The sequence below is a fragment of the Carettochelys insculpta genome, chromosome 20, assembly GCF_033958435.1.
Source record: "Carettochelys insculpta isolate YL-2023 chromosome 20, ASM3395843v1, whole genome shotgun sequence".
Lineage (NCBI taxonomy): Eukaryota > Metazoa > Chordata > Testudines > Carettochelyidae > Carettochelys > Carettochelys insculpta.
The window spans coordinates 26,620,344-26,636,949 of NC_134156.1; the positions used below are offsets into that span (position 1 = coordinate 26,620,344).

A 16,606-nucleotide genomic window follows, 5' to 3' on the forward strand; every position below is an offset into this window, starting at 1 on the left:
TCCCTAATTCAGAAGATATTCACATGTTCCCATGTTTTCTTGCTTGAAAGGCTACCGAAAGAGGGGCAATGTAGTGAGCAGTTCTGACTCTGGCAGAGACTTCAATTTTGAAGAACGGGATTATGTGGGGGCAAGATCCTAAGGAGTAGATCCCCCACCCCAAGAGCAGTGTCTTCAATTCTCCATTACGTGTGTGTGTTCACTAGAGTCTGTCTAGGTTATGAGCCCATCTTTTCGCAAGCTGTTTTCTGTGGGCATGTGAATGAACCATATTTGACCCTACGTTTGCTGTTGCAGGGCGCAGTGGAGCCCATGCAGATTGACGTGGACCCACAGGAGGATCAGCAGAATGCACCTGATATCAACTATGTGGTGGAAAACCCAACTCTGGTATGCACTGTGTAAGGGAGGAATGTTTTTGTACTTGGCCTCTCCCCTTGAATAGTCTGTGGCTGTGGTGTCCAACACACTAGGCACATATTCAATGGGCTGAATAGCTATGTGGCTAGTTGGCTTGAACAATAAATATATTTTCAGAATAATGTGCCTAGTTTGCTATATAGTTTGCTATGTAGTGGCTTCTGCTTTAGGACTGGTTGGACACAATGGCTTTATAGAGTATTGCACACCTATTTCCATCTTGCAAATTTTTAAATAGCAATCTAACAGCAACCATCATGTGGGATGGGATGGGTGAATGATGATGTCAACACTTGCGCATTTCAACAGTTTCCACCCCACCATCAAGCTCATCCTGAACCAATCCACACAAGAGAGCCACTTCTTGGACACTACACTGCTAAACACCATGCTATACCAGAAAGTCACAGACCGCTATACTTACCTACATGTTTCCAACTTCCATCCAGGGCACACCACGTGGTCCATTGTATACAGCCAAACACTAAGGTACACCATGTGGTCCATTGTATACAGCCAAGCACTAAGACACAACTGCATTTGTTCCAGTCACTCAGACAAACACCTACAAGACTTTTACCAAGGTTTCTTAAAACTACAATAACAACCTAGGAAGTGAAGAAGCAGATTAACACAGCCAGACGTGTACTGGGAAGCCACCTGCTACAAGACAGGCCCAACAAGAAAAATAACAGAACATGTCACATACAGCCCCCAATTAAAATCTCACCAGCGCATCATCATTGATTTACAACCCATCCTGGACCAACAGTCCCTCACTCTCACAGACCTTAGGAGACAGGCCAGTCCTCGCCTACAGACAGCCTGTCAACCTGAAACAAATACTCGCCAATAACTATAGAGCACACAACAATAACTCGGGAACCAATCCATGCAACAAACATCCGTGCCAACTCTACACATGAATCTACACGAGCAACATCATCACAGGACCTAACCACATCAGCCACACTGTGGAAGCCATCTTGTATAAGAAGCCATTTCACATCCCTTACCTCTGCACGCACACAAGAGCCTGTACCTTCCTTGACCTGTTTGGGGATAGCAGGAAGGATGAGCTCTATGGAATGTGTTAATTAACTGTTTGGAGTCAAGGCTCCAGCTCCCTAGTACCTGTTTCTCTTTGCTGATAACGGTTTCTCTTTGAGAAGTGATTTACGATTCTCTAACTAATTGCCTCTGACACTGGGCTTTGTTTGTGTAAGGGTATAAAATACTAGAGTTAGCTGCATCAAGCAGCCTTGCTGGACCTGGTTTTCCTCATGTCCTGTTTGGCTCATCTGTTGCCTTATTGAATTCAATAAAGCTGAATGTTAGCTGCCTAAAAACAGAGAAGTCTTGTGCTTCAACAATACCATCAGGGACTCATTCACCTGCACATCTACTATTGTAGTATGTGGCATCATATGCCAGCAATGACTCTCTGTCATATACATTGGCCAAACTGGACAGTCTCTATGTCAAAGAATAAATGGATACAAATCAGATATCAGGAATGGTAACATAAACCTGTAGGAGAACACTGCAGTCTCCCTGGACACTCAGTATCAGATTTAAAAATAGTCATCCTGCAACAAAAAACCTTCAAAAACAGATTCCAAAGAGAAACTGCACAGCAATTCATTTGCAAATTTGACACCATCAACAAAGGATTGAACAGAGACTGGGAGTGGCTGGCCAACTACAAAAGCAGTTTCTTCTCTCTTGGTTTTCACACCTCCACATTAGTGCTGGAAATGGGCCACACCTTCCCTGAGTGAATTGACCCATCAACTCTCTGGCCTTCCTCCTGATTGGAACTCCCTCCTTTTCATGAGCCTGTATATTTAGACCTCTGGAATCTCCACTACATTGCATGTGATGGAGCGGGTGTTTGTCCACAAAAGCTCATGTTCTAAAATAGGTGTTAGTCTATGGTGTCACAAGACTCCTCATTGTTTTTATGGATTCAGAGTAACACGGCTACCCCTCTGATACTTGCATTTGATTGACAAAACTTTTGTTGTTTGCTGACGCTTAACCCAACAAAGTTTTGCCACAGGATGTGAAAGTTTGCTTTGTTGGCAGGAGCGCTCCGCTGTTGACAAAGTGAAATTTCCTTGTTATGCCAACAAACACCACAAGCTTACTTTAAATGCTGTGTAGTGTAGACATACCCTTAGGCTTTGTCTGCACTGCAGTGTTTTAATCCCCCTCTCCTCAAGATAAAAGTTTTGTATGACAAGTGGCAGTATAAAGGCAGTTATCTACGGAGGCACTCCTGTCTACAATGGGAGCCTCTCTGCAGGAGGTGGAGGGAAACAGCAGAAGTGGTGGTGGAAATATTTGTCAGTAAAAGTGCTGACAAATAGTGTTTACACTGTTTGACTTTTTGACACAAAGCTGTGTCGTGTAGAAGACAAAGCCATAGTCTAACAATGAGCTCTCCATAGCCTCCTTTTTTACGCTAATCTCTTTTGCATTTCCTGGAGAAGCGTAGGTGCACTGTATGCTAGCCTTAGCAGTGGTTCCCAAACTACCCCATTCAATGCCAATCCTTCTGTGGACCACCACCCAACCAACCATGCTGACAAAATGCCTTCATTTACCTCTAAATACCTTAAATACTAAATTGTTCATGTTAGGCTACTGGAGTTAACATAAAGAGGTGTCTGTAACTGGTAAGAAAGGAAATATTAATAATCAAAATCAAAATAGAGTAAGTATTTTATCTTTATCATGTTAGTTTGACAAATTTTATTTTAAATAAAATATTAACTTATGTCTAAAAATCTTTCAATGTTGTGTTTATGGCAGAGGTAGGGAACCTTTTTGGGTTGCGGGGGCACAGGTCTACAGAAAAATCAGTCTGGGGCCACACAAATGAGAGGCAGCTGCTCCCATCCCTCACTGATGTGGTCACCAATTCAGATACACTCCCCTAGTGCGCCACCCCACAGTGAGGAGTAGGGAGAGGAGGCAGGAAGGACCAAGCCTCAGGGCTTCCCACATGGCAGATTAACTCTTTTGGGATCCTGGGGTTAGGAGATTTTGAGGGGCCCCCCCAGACTCTAGGGAGAGGTAAAAAATGAGGGGTTCATTGAGCAAGAGGGCAATGCCAGGAGTGGTATAGGGTTGAGGTATGGGGTCTGGATGGGAGGTAGGGTGCTGGAGTGGGCTGGGAGTGGTGGTCTGATCAGGAGGAAGGGTGTGGGACAGGCTAGGTGTGGGGTCTCTGAGCAGGAGGGAGGTGACAGGAGAGGACTGAGGGCAGAAGGCTTGGAAGGCAGGGAAAGTGCAGCAGTGGGCTTTGGTTGTGGGGTGTCTGACTAGGGGTGGTGTAGGGGCAAGTGTGAGTGCAGTGTCTGCCCACAGGGGAGGGTGCCAAAGCAAATGTAGCTGCAGAGTCTAGCCAAGAGGGAAGATGCAGGAGCAAGGGTAGGTGCAGAGTCTGGCCACTGCACACATTTGTGCCACTTGAGCTAACAGAATAACAGGTAGCCGTAGTAGGTTATCCATATCTGCGTGGATCAGTACTAGAAGGCAGTGAGATGTGCTTTGGCAACGGGTTCACAGAGAATTGCAAATGGCAACAGAATGGTGGGTTCAACTTGAGGCTCTGGAGGGGAGTGTGCTTCCAGGGTCAAAGATCTTTCTGCTTGGTCTGTTGTTGGCTTGACTCTTTCAGCCCTGTCCCAGTCTTGCCTCTTCCCTGGTCCTATTCTCTTCTCAGGACCTAGGCAGTGCCAATCTTTAGATCCCAGTCTTCTCATCTCCATCTCAGTTCTCTCCTGCACACTGGTTCCTTGTCAAATATGTCTCTGTTAGTTCCAGTTCCTTAGCCCCACCATCTCTAGCCATCTATCCATTCCCTTCCTTGGGTACCAAGCCCCCTGCCTTTTTGTCTCTTCCGCTTACTTGTGTCGTCCTCTTCATTTTTGGTTCTGGAAGCACAAGGAAAGATGGCTTATCTGCTTTTATCCTCTGGTGTGTGAACCCATACTTGAACCCTACCTGCAACTGTCTCAGGGAAGGTCTTGAGGTACAGAGCATACTCAGTGCAGACAGAATCTTTAGGGACAATACCAATGAAGCTTTGGCAAGTCTTCTAAGCATGTGCAGACTGAGACTCTCTCCCACCCACCCCTGCTCAAATCTTATTCAAATTTCAGCAGATTTTCACTGATACTGTATGTAAAAACCATCTTCCTGCCATATGCAAATTCCCAGTAGACATAGTGTACTTAGATTTCCAGAAAGTCTTTGACAGAGTCCCTCACCACAGGCTCTTTTGTAAATTAGGTTGTCATGGGATAAAAGGGAAGATCCTTTCATGGATTGAGAACTGGTTAAAAGACAGGAAACAAAGGGTAGGAATAAATGGTAAATTTTCTGAATGGAGAAGGGTATCGAGTGGCGTTCCCCAAGTCAGTCCTAGGACCAATCCTGTTGATTTATTCATAAGTGATCTAGAGAAAGGGGTAACTAGTGAGGTGGTAAAGTTTGCGGATAATACTAAGTGTTCAAAATAATCAAGACGAAAGCAGACTGTGAAGAACTTCAAAAAGATCTCGCCAAACTGAGTAACTGGGCAACAAAATAGCAAATGAAATTTCATGTGGACAAGTGTAAAGTGTTGCAAATTGGAAAAATAACCCCAAGTATACATACAATATGATTGGGGCTAATTTAGCTACAACTAATCAGGAAAGAGATCTTTGGGTTATCATAGATAGTTCTCTGAAAACATCCATACAGTGTGCAGCAGCAGTCAAAAAACAAACAGGATGCTAGGAATTATAAAAAAAAAAAAAGAGAGAAAATAAGACAAAGAATAATTTACTGCCCCTTTATAAAACTATGGTATGCCCACATCTTGAACACTGCGTACAGATGTGGTCTCCTCACCTGAAAAAAGATATTCAGAAAAGGGCAACTAAAATGGGGGTTTGGAATGGGACCCAGATAAGGCAAGGTTAAACAGACTGTGACTTTTCAGTCTAGAAAAGAAGAGACTGAGGGGATAGAGGTCTATAAAATCATGAGCGATGTGGAGAGGGTGACTAAAAAAAAGTTATTTACTTGTAAAAGAAGAACTAGAGGACACCAAATGAGATTAATGGGTAGCAGCAGGTTTAAAACTAAAAAAGAAGGTTTTTTTTTCCACACAGTGCACAGTCCACCTGTGCAACTCGTTGGCAGAGGAGGCTGTGAAGGCCAGGACTATAAGGGAGTTCAAAGAAGAGCTAGATAAATTCATGGAGGTTAGGTCCATAAAAGGCTATTAGGCAGGGGGTAGGAATGGTGTCCCTGACCTCTGTTTGTCAGAGGCTGGGGATGGATGGCAGGAGACAGGTTGCTTGATCATTGTCTTCGGTCCACCCCCTCTGGGGCACCTAGCACTGGCCACTGTCGGCAGACAGGATGCTGGTCTAGATGAACCTTTGGTCTGACCCAGTAATGGCCATTCTTATGTTCTTCCACCAAAGAATGGGGGTGCTAGAAAGTCTCAGTTGAAAGGCTCTCCAGAATTCTTCACCTTGGCCAAACCAGTGTATTTTCCCCTACCTTTCTTCCCAGAAACTGCTGAAAACTAAAATAATAGCAATTCAGCCTGAGGCAGACATGTGGCTTGAAAATTTTCACCCTGAATGGTTAAAATTTACAAAATTATTAGTAATTGTTAATAACTGAAACAGGGTCTTGAAGGGCATGTCTACACTGCAGCTAAATACCCATGTCAATTGACTTAGACTTGCAGGGCTTGAACTACAGGGTTGTTTAATTGTGGTGTAGATGTTCAGGCTCAAAATGGAGCCTGAGGTCTGGGCCTTCCCCCCCACTTGTAGAGCTCTGTGTAAGCTCAAAAGCTTGTCTCCCCAACAGAAGTTGGTCCAATTAAAGAGAGAACCTCACTTACCTTGGCAGTCTCAAACACTGAGGGAGGCAGAAATGGAGAAGGAACAATTTTCCTTTCTACTGAGTAGTTTAATGTTTTGTGGTGGGTTCAGGCTGCAGGAGGATGTTTCCACAGGACAGTGGGGACTAGTGGGTCACTCAAGCATTTGTGTTAGTGATGCTGTCTCTGGACCTGGTATTGCTTGCAGGATTTGGAGCAGTATGCATCCAGTTACAGTGGCCTGATGCGGATTGAGCGGCTGCAGTTCATCGCTGACCACTGTCCACAGCTGCGGGTGGAGGCCCTCAAAATGGCACTGTCATTCGTCCAAAGAACTTTCAATGTTGATGTATATGAGGAAATCCATCGAAAACTGTCCGAAGCCACCAGGTACCAGGAGGTGATGGGAACTTGGTGTGCTGCTTTGGGGAAACACAGTAGAGGTAAACCTCTGTGAAAGGGGAGATTGTATGTAACAGCAAAATGCTCCTCCTGGAGATTAGGTGGGAATCTGATAAGACTCCAGTAGATTGACCCTGCCTGTACCCTGGACTCAGGGCTTTCTTAGAGATGAAATACATGGAAAGGTCTGTTCTCTTAACAGTTTTTAAATGCCTTATGTCCATAGAAGGAGGTTTGTGCTTTTGGAAATTCAACTTCTACGGGATGCTCTGTATTCTCTGATCAAAACCCCTATTGTTTATGATTCTTTGGTTGTTAGTGATTAGTCTTGATACTGTCCTCATTTATCCACAGTCGCCATCTTCATCTTCACTTTTCAGTTATGCACATGAGCTGGTTTCTTGATTGATTTACCTTGAATGGGAACCTTTTACTCTGTGTAGAATCTTACTGACTTGCATGGCGATGGATTGATGCTCATTGGTTTCTTGTGGGGTTGGGAGGAAATGTCAGTGGAACAGAATGGCGTTTAAACTGGCTTAACTGAGATAGACACAAAATTGAGCTGACCTAAATATTGGGAGAGGGCAATTCAATTCAAGCAGGAAGCAGAGATCTGAGGTAGGTAAATTAGGCCATTCTCTTTTGTAGCTGGTTTTCTATTAGTGTCTGAGCTATTGACACTTCATTTAAAGACGGGGGTGGGGGGTGGGGGGGTGTTGTGGTTTTCCTGTTTTAGCCTGGTCTTGAGGTTATTTGCATGTTGCTGTCTAGCTGCTTGAAAGCAGTTGGGGGTAGAGCAAAGTGTTGGGAAGTATGCATGCTGTGTGTCATGTCTGGAGGTGCTTGAAGTAGGCTCCATGACTCTTGATGCTGGTGTCTTGGTGAAGAGGTGTGATGGGGTGGGGGATAGGTGTGTGTGTACCTGAGTGGCGCTCAGAGGGTGTGGGGTTCCTGCTGAGGGTAATGGAGGCAACCAGGTGACACCTCTGGATTGCAGACAGAGGAAAAGTTGGAGCCTGAGGGGTTGGAATTGGATGTGGGAGCTGGGAAGCAGTTAGTCTGGGCTGGGGGGGAGAGAGAGACAAAGGAGGGGGCACGACCCCAGCTCTGGGGGCCCCTCAGGGCCTCCTCTCCCCAGCATGGATTGGACTGGCTGTTTCTGCCTGCTGTACTGACTCTTTTGTATGATCCTGTGTCCCTGTTGGCTAATAAGCCAGCTGTTCTCTTGCTGAGTGAAAGTCACTCCTGCCTGCAGATGGGGTGCAGATCTTGGGGACCCCTGAACCCCATCACCAGAGGATTAGTGTTGGATTGGATTTATGGAATAGGCTCACTCTGTTTTTCAGTTAGTCGGGAACCTGCTTGTTCAGAAGTTATCTGTTAAAGGTACACTTTTCTGAGGAAGAAGCCCTGTTACAAAAAGGACAAATTTTCAAATCTTTCCTTTTGCTTCCTTATTATTTAGGTGATTACTCTTGTAATACTTGGTGCTGTATGCTATAGGGACTGTGCCCATAAATAGCAGGTCCCTGCTGTGAAGCGGTTAAAGTTTAGCAGTCCACTTCAGACTCTTATTGATTTGAGTTTCAGAGAGCTGCAGAACACCCCTGATGCTGTACCTGATGGTGGGATTGAGCCCCCTCCTCTTGATACAGCGTGGGTGGAGGCCACACGGAAGAAAGCCCTTCTCAAACTGGAAAAGCTGGATACAGATCTGAAAAACTACAAAGGCAATTCAATCAAGGAGAGCATCAGGTGAGGAGCGGGAGGCTCCCCTGGAGTGGGAAACATCATCCTGCTCCCCCTGGAGGATATACCTCAGGGCCTGAGTTGCATCAGATGGGGCTGGATGAAGTATCTTCTGGAGCGGCATGAACAAATTTTGTGCCTCTGCTTCCCAGAGTCAATGGGAACCCTGCACTTTTCTGAGGTTTTTCTGCCTGAATATGCAACTCACTGCTCTTCTCCTCTTCTCTAGGAGGGGCCATGATGACTTGGGTGATCACTACCTTGACTGTGGGGATCTCAGCAATGCCCTCAAGTGTTACTCACGAGCTCGTGATTACTGTACCAGTGCTAAGCATGTTATTAACATGTGCCTCAATGTCATCAAGGTAGGAAGCCATGCAGTGGGGAGTTTTATAACGCACAGAGAAGTAAGTCCCTATTGCATAGATAGATGAGTTACACCTTTCTGTCTCCAAAATGACATTGCTCAGCCAACAGGTAACACTGTTTACTTGCACTCTGATACACTCCCATTGCATTGTTGTGTGTCTGATTCCTTTCTTGCAGGTTAGCGTTTACCTTCAGAATTGGTCTCATGTTCTGAGCTATGTAAGCAAGGCAGAGTCCACACCAGAAATTGCAGAGGTAACAGATTTTTCCCTTAAGGGGTGGCCAGGCCTTCCCTGCTTGGTGCACTCTCCTCTCTGGGTTCCACCACCCCTTTTATCTCCACACTGACTTGTGCCTAGAACACTTTACTTCTCACTAAACAGAGTAGTGGTTGTGTCCACTGTCTTGTGTTTGCCATTAACCATAAAAAGGCACCGTCTGAATAGTGTTCCTGTGGCCTTCCCTAGGAGAGGGGTAAAACCATCTGCCTACTGCGAATGCTGCCTACCTTTCCAAATGACTATCCCTAGAGCTATGTGGGGGTTCTGCTGCTGGGCACAAAGGAAGCTGCCAAAGCAGGCAGGTTTCCGCCAGTACATACAGCTAAAGGAAAGGGATGGGAAGGGAGCTGTACTAGTCACTCACTCCTGCTCGTTTCATCCTCTAGCAAAGAGGAGAGAGGGACAGCCAGACACAGGCGATTCTCACCAAACTGAAGTGTGCAGCAGGTGAGTGAGCTGCTCTGCTTCCTGGTTTCTACCAGCCAGTCTTCTCGCCTGTTTGTGATTCCTGGTGTTTTTCTGAAATCGAGGGTGCCTCTCACCCAGCCAAGGAGCACTCAGAATGTTCTAATGGGTCTCTGTGCTGCACATTCTCTTGGCAGGAAGCAAATGTAGCATAGTTGACTGGCTACAACAAATTTTGAACATGGAACTATCATGGAGTTCCCATACTGGGCTGGTTCCAGACCCTCCCCAAGCTTCTCCAGACAGGGCTCCCTAGTGTAGTTCATTTCAGTCCTTGAATGTTGTATACTTAACTGATGCAACGTGTGCTTCCCTGAAATTGTGGGGGCTCTAGTAACACATCAGGACCCTGTTGCCCACTCCACTCTTCCATATTTCTTATTTGTGTTCTAACTAGGACATTTGTGGTAGTGGACAAAGAACTAACTAAATCTGATTCCTAGGTTTAGCTGAACTAGCAGCTCGGAAATACAAGCAGGCAGCAAAGTGCTTCTTGTTGGCCTCATTTGACCACTGTGACTTCCCTGAGGTAAGAGAACTAAGAGGGGCATGTGCAAGGGATGAAGGGGAAGCTGTATGCAGATTCTTTCTATTTTAGGTACTTATGAGCCCCCATCACCTGAGTTCACAATCTGCAGTGTATTTCTCATCACAACAGTCCTGTGAAATAGGCAGACAGAATTATCCCTCTTGCAGATGGGGAAGTGAGTTGCAGAGGAATCTGCCCAAGGTCAGACAGGAAGTCTGTGGTGAAGCAGGGAACTCAGTTTGTGAGAGTTCAGATAACTGAATTGACTGTCTGTCTCTGGGGCATTAGTCTAGCCATTTGAGTGAGTCAAGCCTGGTTGGGGCATTGTCCATTTTTTCCACTTGGTCCCACTATTTGTCATTGGTCAGCCTGTGTTCTTGCAGTTTGCGGGAAGGGTCTGGGGTCTTAGTTTTGCCTTGATCCATGTTACAGCATTCAGTGATAGTTCAGTTCTGGTTTCCATCTGTCTCTCTCTAGTTATTATCTCCTAGCAATGTGGCTGTATATGGTGGTCTATGTGCACTGGCTACTTTTGACCGTCAGGAACTGCAACGCAATGTCATCTCTAGCAGGTGGGTAATCCCTGTGGAAGAGTTTTTGGGGTGTAGCAGAGCCTTTGGTACTGGAACTTTTGCTCAAGAATTGGTCTCTGATTGGAGGTTAGGTTTGAGAGGAAAGAGGCATGAATTCCAAACCCCCATATATTTAGATATCTAAATCTTAAATGGTAACAGGGATTTCTTTATGAAGAGGTTTACGTACAGCTGAGACTTTCATAAGAGCAACTTAGGATTTGGTCCATTTAGCTCCATCTGTTTCTCTGAATGGCCAGCACTCGATGCTTCTCTCATGGTGTAAGAATTACTCAGTAGCAGTTATGGGTTAATCCACTTCCACATTAGGTCACATCCTGCTTTCTAATAGTTAAAGATGGACTTGAACCTTGAAGTGGGATGTTTAATATTCCTTCCAAACATTTGTCCTGTTATAACTCTGGATATTCATGATAGCCGTACAGATAACCAGCCTAATAACTCCTTCACTGGTAAGGGTGTGTCAGCCCTAAAATGAGGGGGATAAAGGAGTTTTCCTCTCTCTGCTCACCAGCCAGCTTTCCTAGTATGACAGGCACTGCATTGAAGTGAGTGGGCCACAGCATGCAGAGATTTATGGGAGGGACTTTGGAAGTACTTTCTGTATCCTTGGTGGATTAAAATGTGTTATGCTAAGCCTTACCCTGCTCCTCAGCAGTTCTCAAGGGAAAAGGAAGCTGAGCTCTGGCTAGCACCAGGCATATTGCAGACAAGCACTGTCCAGTCCTGACCCATCCCACTCCACCTACTTATATTTTATAAAATGGGATATCCAGTACAGACTTTGACAGGAGCCTCTTGGCTTTCTTTGACCGTGGCACCTTTGTTCTACTCAGTCCATTCCTGCCCCCAACCTGAGAGAAAATAGTCTGTCCAAGCTGCTAGAATGCTAATACTTGGAGCATCACGGGACAGTGAGGAGAGTGTTTGTTTGTAGTGCTGGGGTGATACTGTGTGTGAGGTAGCATGTGTCAACCGTGGGTCTCAGGGCCTCACTACCACTTATTGTCTACAGCTCTTTCAAACTCTTCTTGGAGCTGGAGCCTCAGGTGCGGGACATCATTTTCAAGTTTTATGAATCCAAATATGCTTCCTGCCTGAAGATGCTGGATGAGATGAAAGTGAGTCCTGGGGAAGGAGCAAAGCAATATGAGACCTTCGGGTTTGGGGAGAGGGAAGGTGACCTCTGGGGTCTCAGGGTTCTCCTCCTTTGTCTTAAGAAAAGCAGCGAATCTTCAAATTGGCTGAAGTTGTAAGTGTTTCATGTTGAACTCCTCTGCCTCTTGGTTCTAGGTGGGAGTGAATAAAAATAATTTTTATTTACACATTGCTAGTTTTTTACTTCCTATTCTATAGACTTAAATTGCCATAGTGGATGTTTTGTCCATGTTCCTTAAATTAGTTCCTTGGCTATTACTAAAATTTCAGACCTTGCTTGCTCTTTTTTTCTGCTAAGAAGTTTCACACTTACAATGCTGAAAAACCAAGTCCATGGCCTCATCAACAACTGCAGTGCGAGAACATATCTCAGCTAATGGTGGGGTTTCCAACAGCACCCAAAGGACCTAAGAGCACAAATCTTGTTGATATTATAAAATCTTGATGGAATCTAGCCTGGTCAAAGCATTTCCGCTTTCTTGGCTTATGGAAGCTTCAATATATCAGAAGGTGCTTCTGGTTCCACAAATAGCATTAGCTACCTTCTTATTTATTTCAAGTGTGAATTTGTGGTGGCATTCTGTTTTGAAAAGGAAAAACATTTTGTAAAATCTGCAGCTCTTCTAAGGAACAAAGTCAGCAGATTCATTGCAGCAAGTTAAGATTATAAAATGGGAAGAAAGCAAAGGACTAGCAACATGTAAGATAACATTAAACATTTTTTGTTTTTAGTTAAAATTGTTGTTGTTTTCATTGTTTTTTAACATTTTATCCAGCCTGCTTTCTACTCTAGCTTTTTAGGTTTTGCTCTTTATTTGCACAGGATAACTTGCTGCTGGACATGTACCTGGCACCTCATGTGAGAACACTGTACACACAGATCCGAAATCGTGCCCTCATCCAGGTAACTGTTCTCTGCAAACCTGAGGCATGGGTGAGGGTGAGAGGCAGAACTATGCTCCCACCATAGTGTTTCAGAGCTTTGGGGTCTGGAAGAACGGTGAACCAGGAAACTGACTGTATTTTGTTTGTTTGTTTGTTTGTAGTATTTCAGCCCCTATGTGTCAGCAGACATGCGCAAGATGGCCACAGCATTTAATACTACAGTGGCAGCGCTGGAGGATGAGCTGACCCAGCTGATCCTGGAAGGACTGATCAATGCCCGAATAGATTCTCATAGCAAAGTGAGTGCCCCCCAGCAGCACCAACAGCCACCACAGGCCCTGCAGAAAGGTGGGAGGGAGGCCTGGCACCATGCCCTGGAAAACATTTCAAAGGGGCCCAGAACTTTGCAACAGCAGCGGCAGCCAGAACTTGAGCACCCATTTGAAATGCTGGGCCCATGGGCAACGCCCTCTTTGCCCTTCTGTCCCTACTGTTTGAAGTTGCATTTGTCTTTAGTGAGGGTGTGTTTAGCTAGCTGATATGTTAAGGATTTGAGTCCTGTAGATTTTTCTGGTCTGTTGTGTGGAAGGATCCTACTAGTAATTGAGCCTCTTTCCAGTTTCTGTGTTTAGTTTTCTTTGTTGGTTACAGATTCTTTATGCTCGGGATGTAGATCAGCGCAGCACCACCTTTGAGAAGTCCTTATTAATGGGAAAAGAGTTCCAGAGACGTGCCAAAGCCATGATCCTGCGGGCAGCAGTGCTGCGCAACCAGATACATGTTAAGGTGAGCAAAGGGTCCCTTCTTTATGGTAGCAAAAGTAAAGGATAACCATGTGAATGACCTGGTGCAGAAGAGTAAAAACTGGTGAGGAGGGAATCTAGGGGAAGAGGTTTGCTGTACCCACAAGAGGAAGGATTCTGAGAATATTAGAGAATGCAGCTTGCAGCTAGCAGGATTGATCCCAGTTACTGTGCACTCCAGTCAGTAGGTAGGTAGCTGGTTCAACTCCAACAAAGGAATTAATTATTCATAACTTCCTTTTTGATAAGGGAGAATAAAATACAAATGTTGACTGGCACACTCCTGCCCCAGAGATGATTGCAGAGGACGGTGCTCTGGAGAGAACAGGCTAACTGCTGTGTAAAATGGTCACTGGGTTCTGTTGATGTGTTAATCCCTGTGGTATCTAAGTGCCCGATGGCATTCAAGTTCTGAATTCATGTTAGGTGACCAATCACACTTTGGATAGCTGAAGTTGATAGTTTGCAAACACCCCAAAATTGTAAACTGTTGTGCAAATGTTAGTGAATAACACATTCTTTTTTGGAAACGGTGAATGATTTTAATAGAAGAGTAATTGCAACATATGTAGGGCCCACACTTTCTACCCAGTTCCTAATGGCTTACTTGTGCTGAGCATGCCCTCTTTGGCAGTATTCTGTGAGTAGAGAGAGACTAGGTGCAGGGGCAGTTCCAGCCCATCACTAACCAGGGCTGTATTTTGATTTTCTTATTGCAGTCTCCTCCACGAGAAGGTAGCCAAGGCGAGCTCACTCCAGCTAACAGCCAGTCCCGAATGAGTACCAACATGTGAAAATCTTCATATACAGTCAAGGAAACCCCCTTCCCTGCCTCCAAATATTTGTCCTACATTGACACCACAGACTACTGAGCTTCACAATCTTTCTCTGTCATTCTCTGTCACTCTCATTGGGGCTGGGACAGGTTAGGGCAGATGGTGGGGGCTAATGTTCTGATTCTGATAACTTAATTCCATTTACAATTGAAGCTGTCACTATATACCACATCCCTGGAATTCTCTCTCATGTCACTGCTGGTTGCATGTTCTCTGCTCTTCCCTCTGTACCACTGGCTCTGAAAGAATTAGTAGCTTATTTCAGAGAGATGCTGATCTTGGGACTCTTCAGCTGTTGGTAGAGCTGTCCAAGATCAGAACTGCAAAGACAGATTTTAAGTTCAGTGGATGGGGGTGTATCTAAGGGCGACTGTTTCACAGACCTGGAAGTGCTGCTTTGTCTCTTGAGCAATGCTGTGCTATCCTTTTACTTCAAAGGAGCCCCCAGAGTGCAATGCACTCAACGGTATGGGGCCTGTGTTCAGCAAGAGGGGAGCCTGTCTCAGGAAGTACATTCTTGGACCTCTCGCCCACCCTGGGAAATATGGTACCACTTCTGTGTACTCAGCAGCTTTTATTTCAGGTAGTTGCACTACCCCTAGATCCAGTCTCTTTCAGTCTATCCTGTCCCCTTTTCAAAGGCTTATTTCCTGATTTGTTCCCACATTATCACTTGGCTTTGGATTCTGGTGCTGTAAGGGCCCACGTTGTGCTTGTCCACTTCATCAGTGAACAGTGGCCTCTTAACTTGTGCACTAAAGGCCAATGCCATAGATTCATGCTATTTATGCCAACATATCAGGTCTGGGACAGAAACCAAAAGGAACAGTCCATTTGCCTGCTCAGCAGGTGCATCTGTCCCAACTTTCTTTTTATGAATGGGTTTAAGGTAGCAACCCACACCTGTATAGCGTTTGTATAAATGAGTGTAGTTAAGTGTTGAATGTTCTGGGAATACATCAACTTTGCATTCATCCAGTCCCATAGGACAAAGTTAAGAATTTTGATCTGGCCCTGTTTGGTTCAGAAATTTACTACAAACATTATTGTTAATGCTATTTTTGTTTTAAAATAAGTTGTTATCTCTAGTGCATTAAAGAGAATAATTAAAAATCTCAATGCAGTGTTTAGAGTTTTGTATTAATTGCTTTTTGCTTTGTCTTGATTCTTTGATTTTAAACTTGGCCAATTTGACAAGCTGTCATGCTAGCATTTTAATATGGTTAGAGGTGTAAGGTGGTGTCATTTGCCATGAGGAGATCTGAAGAGTGCTACTAGATGGAGTTTCATTCAGCCTCTTGATTTTTTTGGTGGCCACATGGATGATCTCTGAGAGGATGCATTTGTGTAGATGCTAAACTGCAGCAGCTCCCTCCAGAATTTTTGTTCCTGAAGCATTTTGTGGCTTACATGGAGACACCTGGAGCAGTACTTACTGCGAAGCCTTCAGTTAGGTGTTATCCATCTTTTGGAATTACATTAACCTGGCCTTTGACGAGGCCCATCTCTGCAAAGATTAAACTCACCTTGTGAATATCTGGTTGCAGCAAGTGTAGCTATTCTGAGTTCTGGTTCAAAAGGGAACTGGGAAGCAAATGTGATTCTTCAGTCTATTTTAAGGCTGTGCCAGGGCCTACCCAACCCCCAGTGTAAATTAGAGCAGCCAATAGTTGGAATTCAGTATGGTTTGACCAGCTCCATTCTGAAGGCTCAGTGTTTTCTGGTCCTTACCCCAAAGCTGGGGAGGGGATGAGTATTGAGCTGCTCTGATCACTGAGGTACCCTTACACAACTGATACTTTCTAAGAACCACTTCCACCTGTTTTATGTTGCTGTTGTGGTGTAAACAGCTAATTTCTCTAGAGAGACCTGGAGCCTTTCTATCTGAGGCACAGCTCTCTCAGCTGTCTGATCATCTGTAGAGATGGAGAATACTTTGTTTTCTAATTAAAATTCAGACTGATTTTTTTTTAAATAGGAGTACAGAGGATTTAATGTGTGACACTAACCTGAATTTCAGACTAGCCCAGAAATTCTGAAAGTTGTTGAAAAGGTTGGCAAATAGAAACTGTTTGGAATTAGGGATGTGAATGGGAACTATTCCCAGATGGTTGGGAAAAAATATCTTGTTCCTGTGAGACAGGAGCGTAAGAGGCTTGTAGCAAAAATTGTAGATGTGTTTACTTTTGGCTACCACTGATGTCAGTGAATATT

General features: G+C 44.7%; 1 protein-coding gene across 3 annotated transcripts in view; it reads left to right on the top strand.

Annotated features, from left to right (window-relative positions):
- Positions 1-15,511, top strand: part of GPS1 (G protein pathway suppressor 1) — a 22,245-nt gene extending 6,734 nt beyond the window's left edge. For 2 of the 3 annotated variants that reach the window (XM_075014187.1, XM_075014188.1), the window contains exons 2-14: positions 298-390; positions 6,528-6,709; positions 8,315-8,479; positions 8,703-8,838; positions 9,020-9,097; positions 9,510-9,570; positions 10,032-10,117; positions 10,595-10,689; positions 11,726-11,831; positions 12,692-12,772; positions 12,915-13,052; positions 13,405-13,539; positions 14,276-15,511. In XM_075014187.1, coding sequence (XP_074870288.1) covers positions 298-390; positions 6,528-6,709; positions 8,315-8,479; positions 8,703-8,838; positions 9,020-9,097; positions 9,510-9,570; positions 10,032-10,117; positions 10,595-10,689; positions 11,726-11,831; positions 12,692-12,772; positions 12,915-13,052; positions 13,405-13,539; positions 14,276-14,350 — 1,431 coding nt within the window. In that variant the 3' untranslated portion in view covers positions 14,351-15,511. Of the gene's footprint in view, positions 1-297; positions 391-6,527; positions 6,710-8,308; positions 8,480-8,702; positions 8,839-9,019; positions 9,098-9,509; positions 9,571-10,031; positions 10,118-10,594; positions 10,690-11,725; positions 11,832-12,691; positions 12,773-12,914; positions 13,053-13,404; positions 13,540-14,275 lie in introns of all 3 variants that reach the window. The other variant, XM_075014186.1, reaches the window with a different exon arrangement.
- Positions 15,512-16,606: the final 1,095 nt, after the last annotated feature.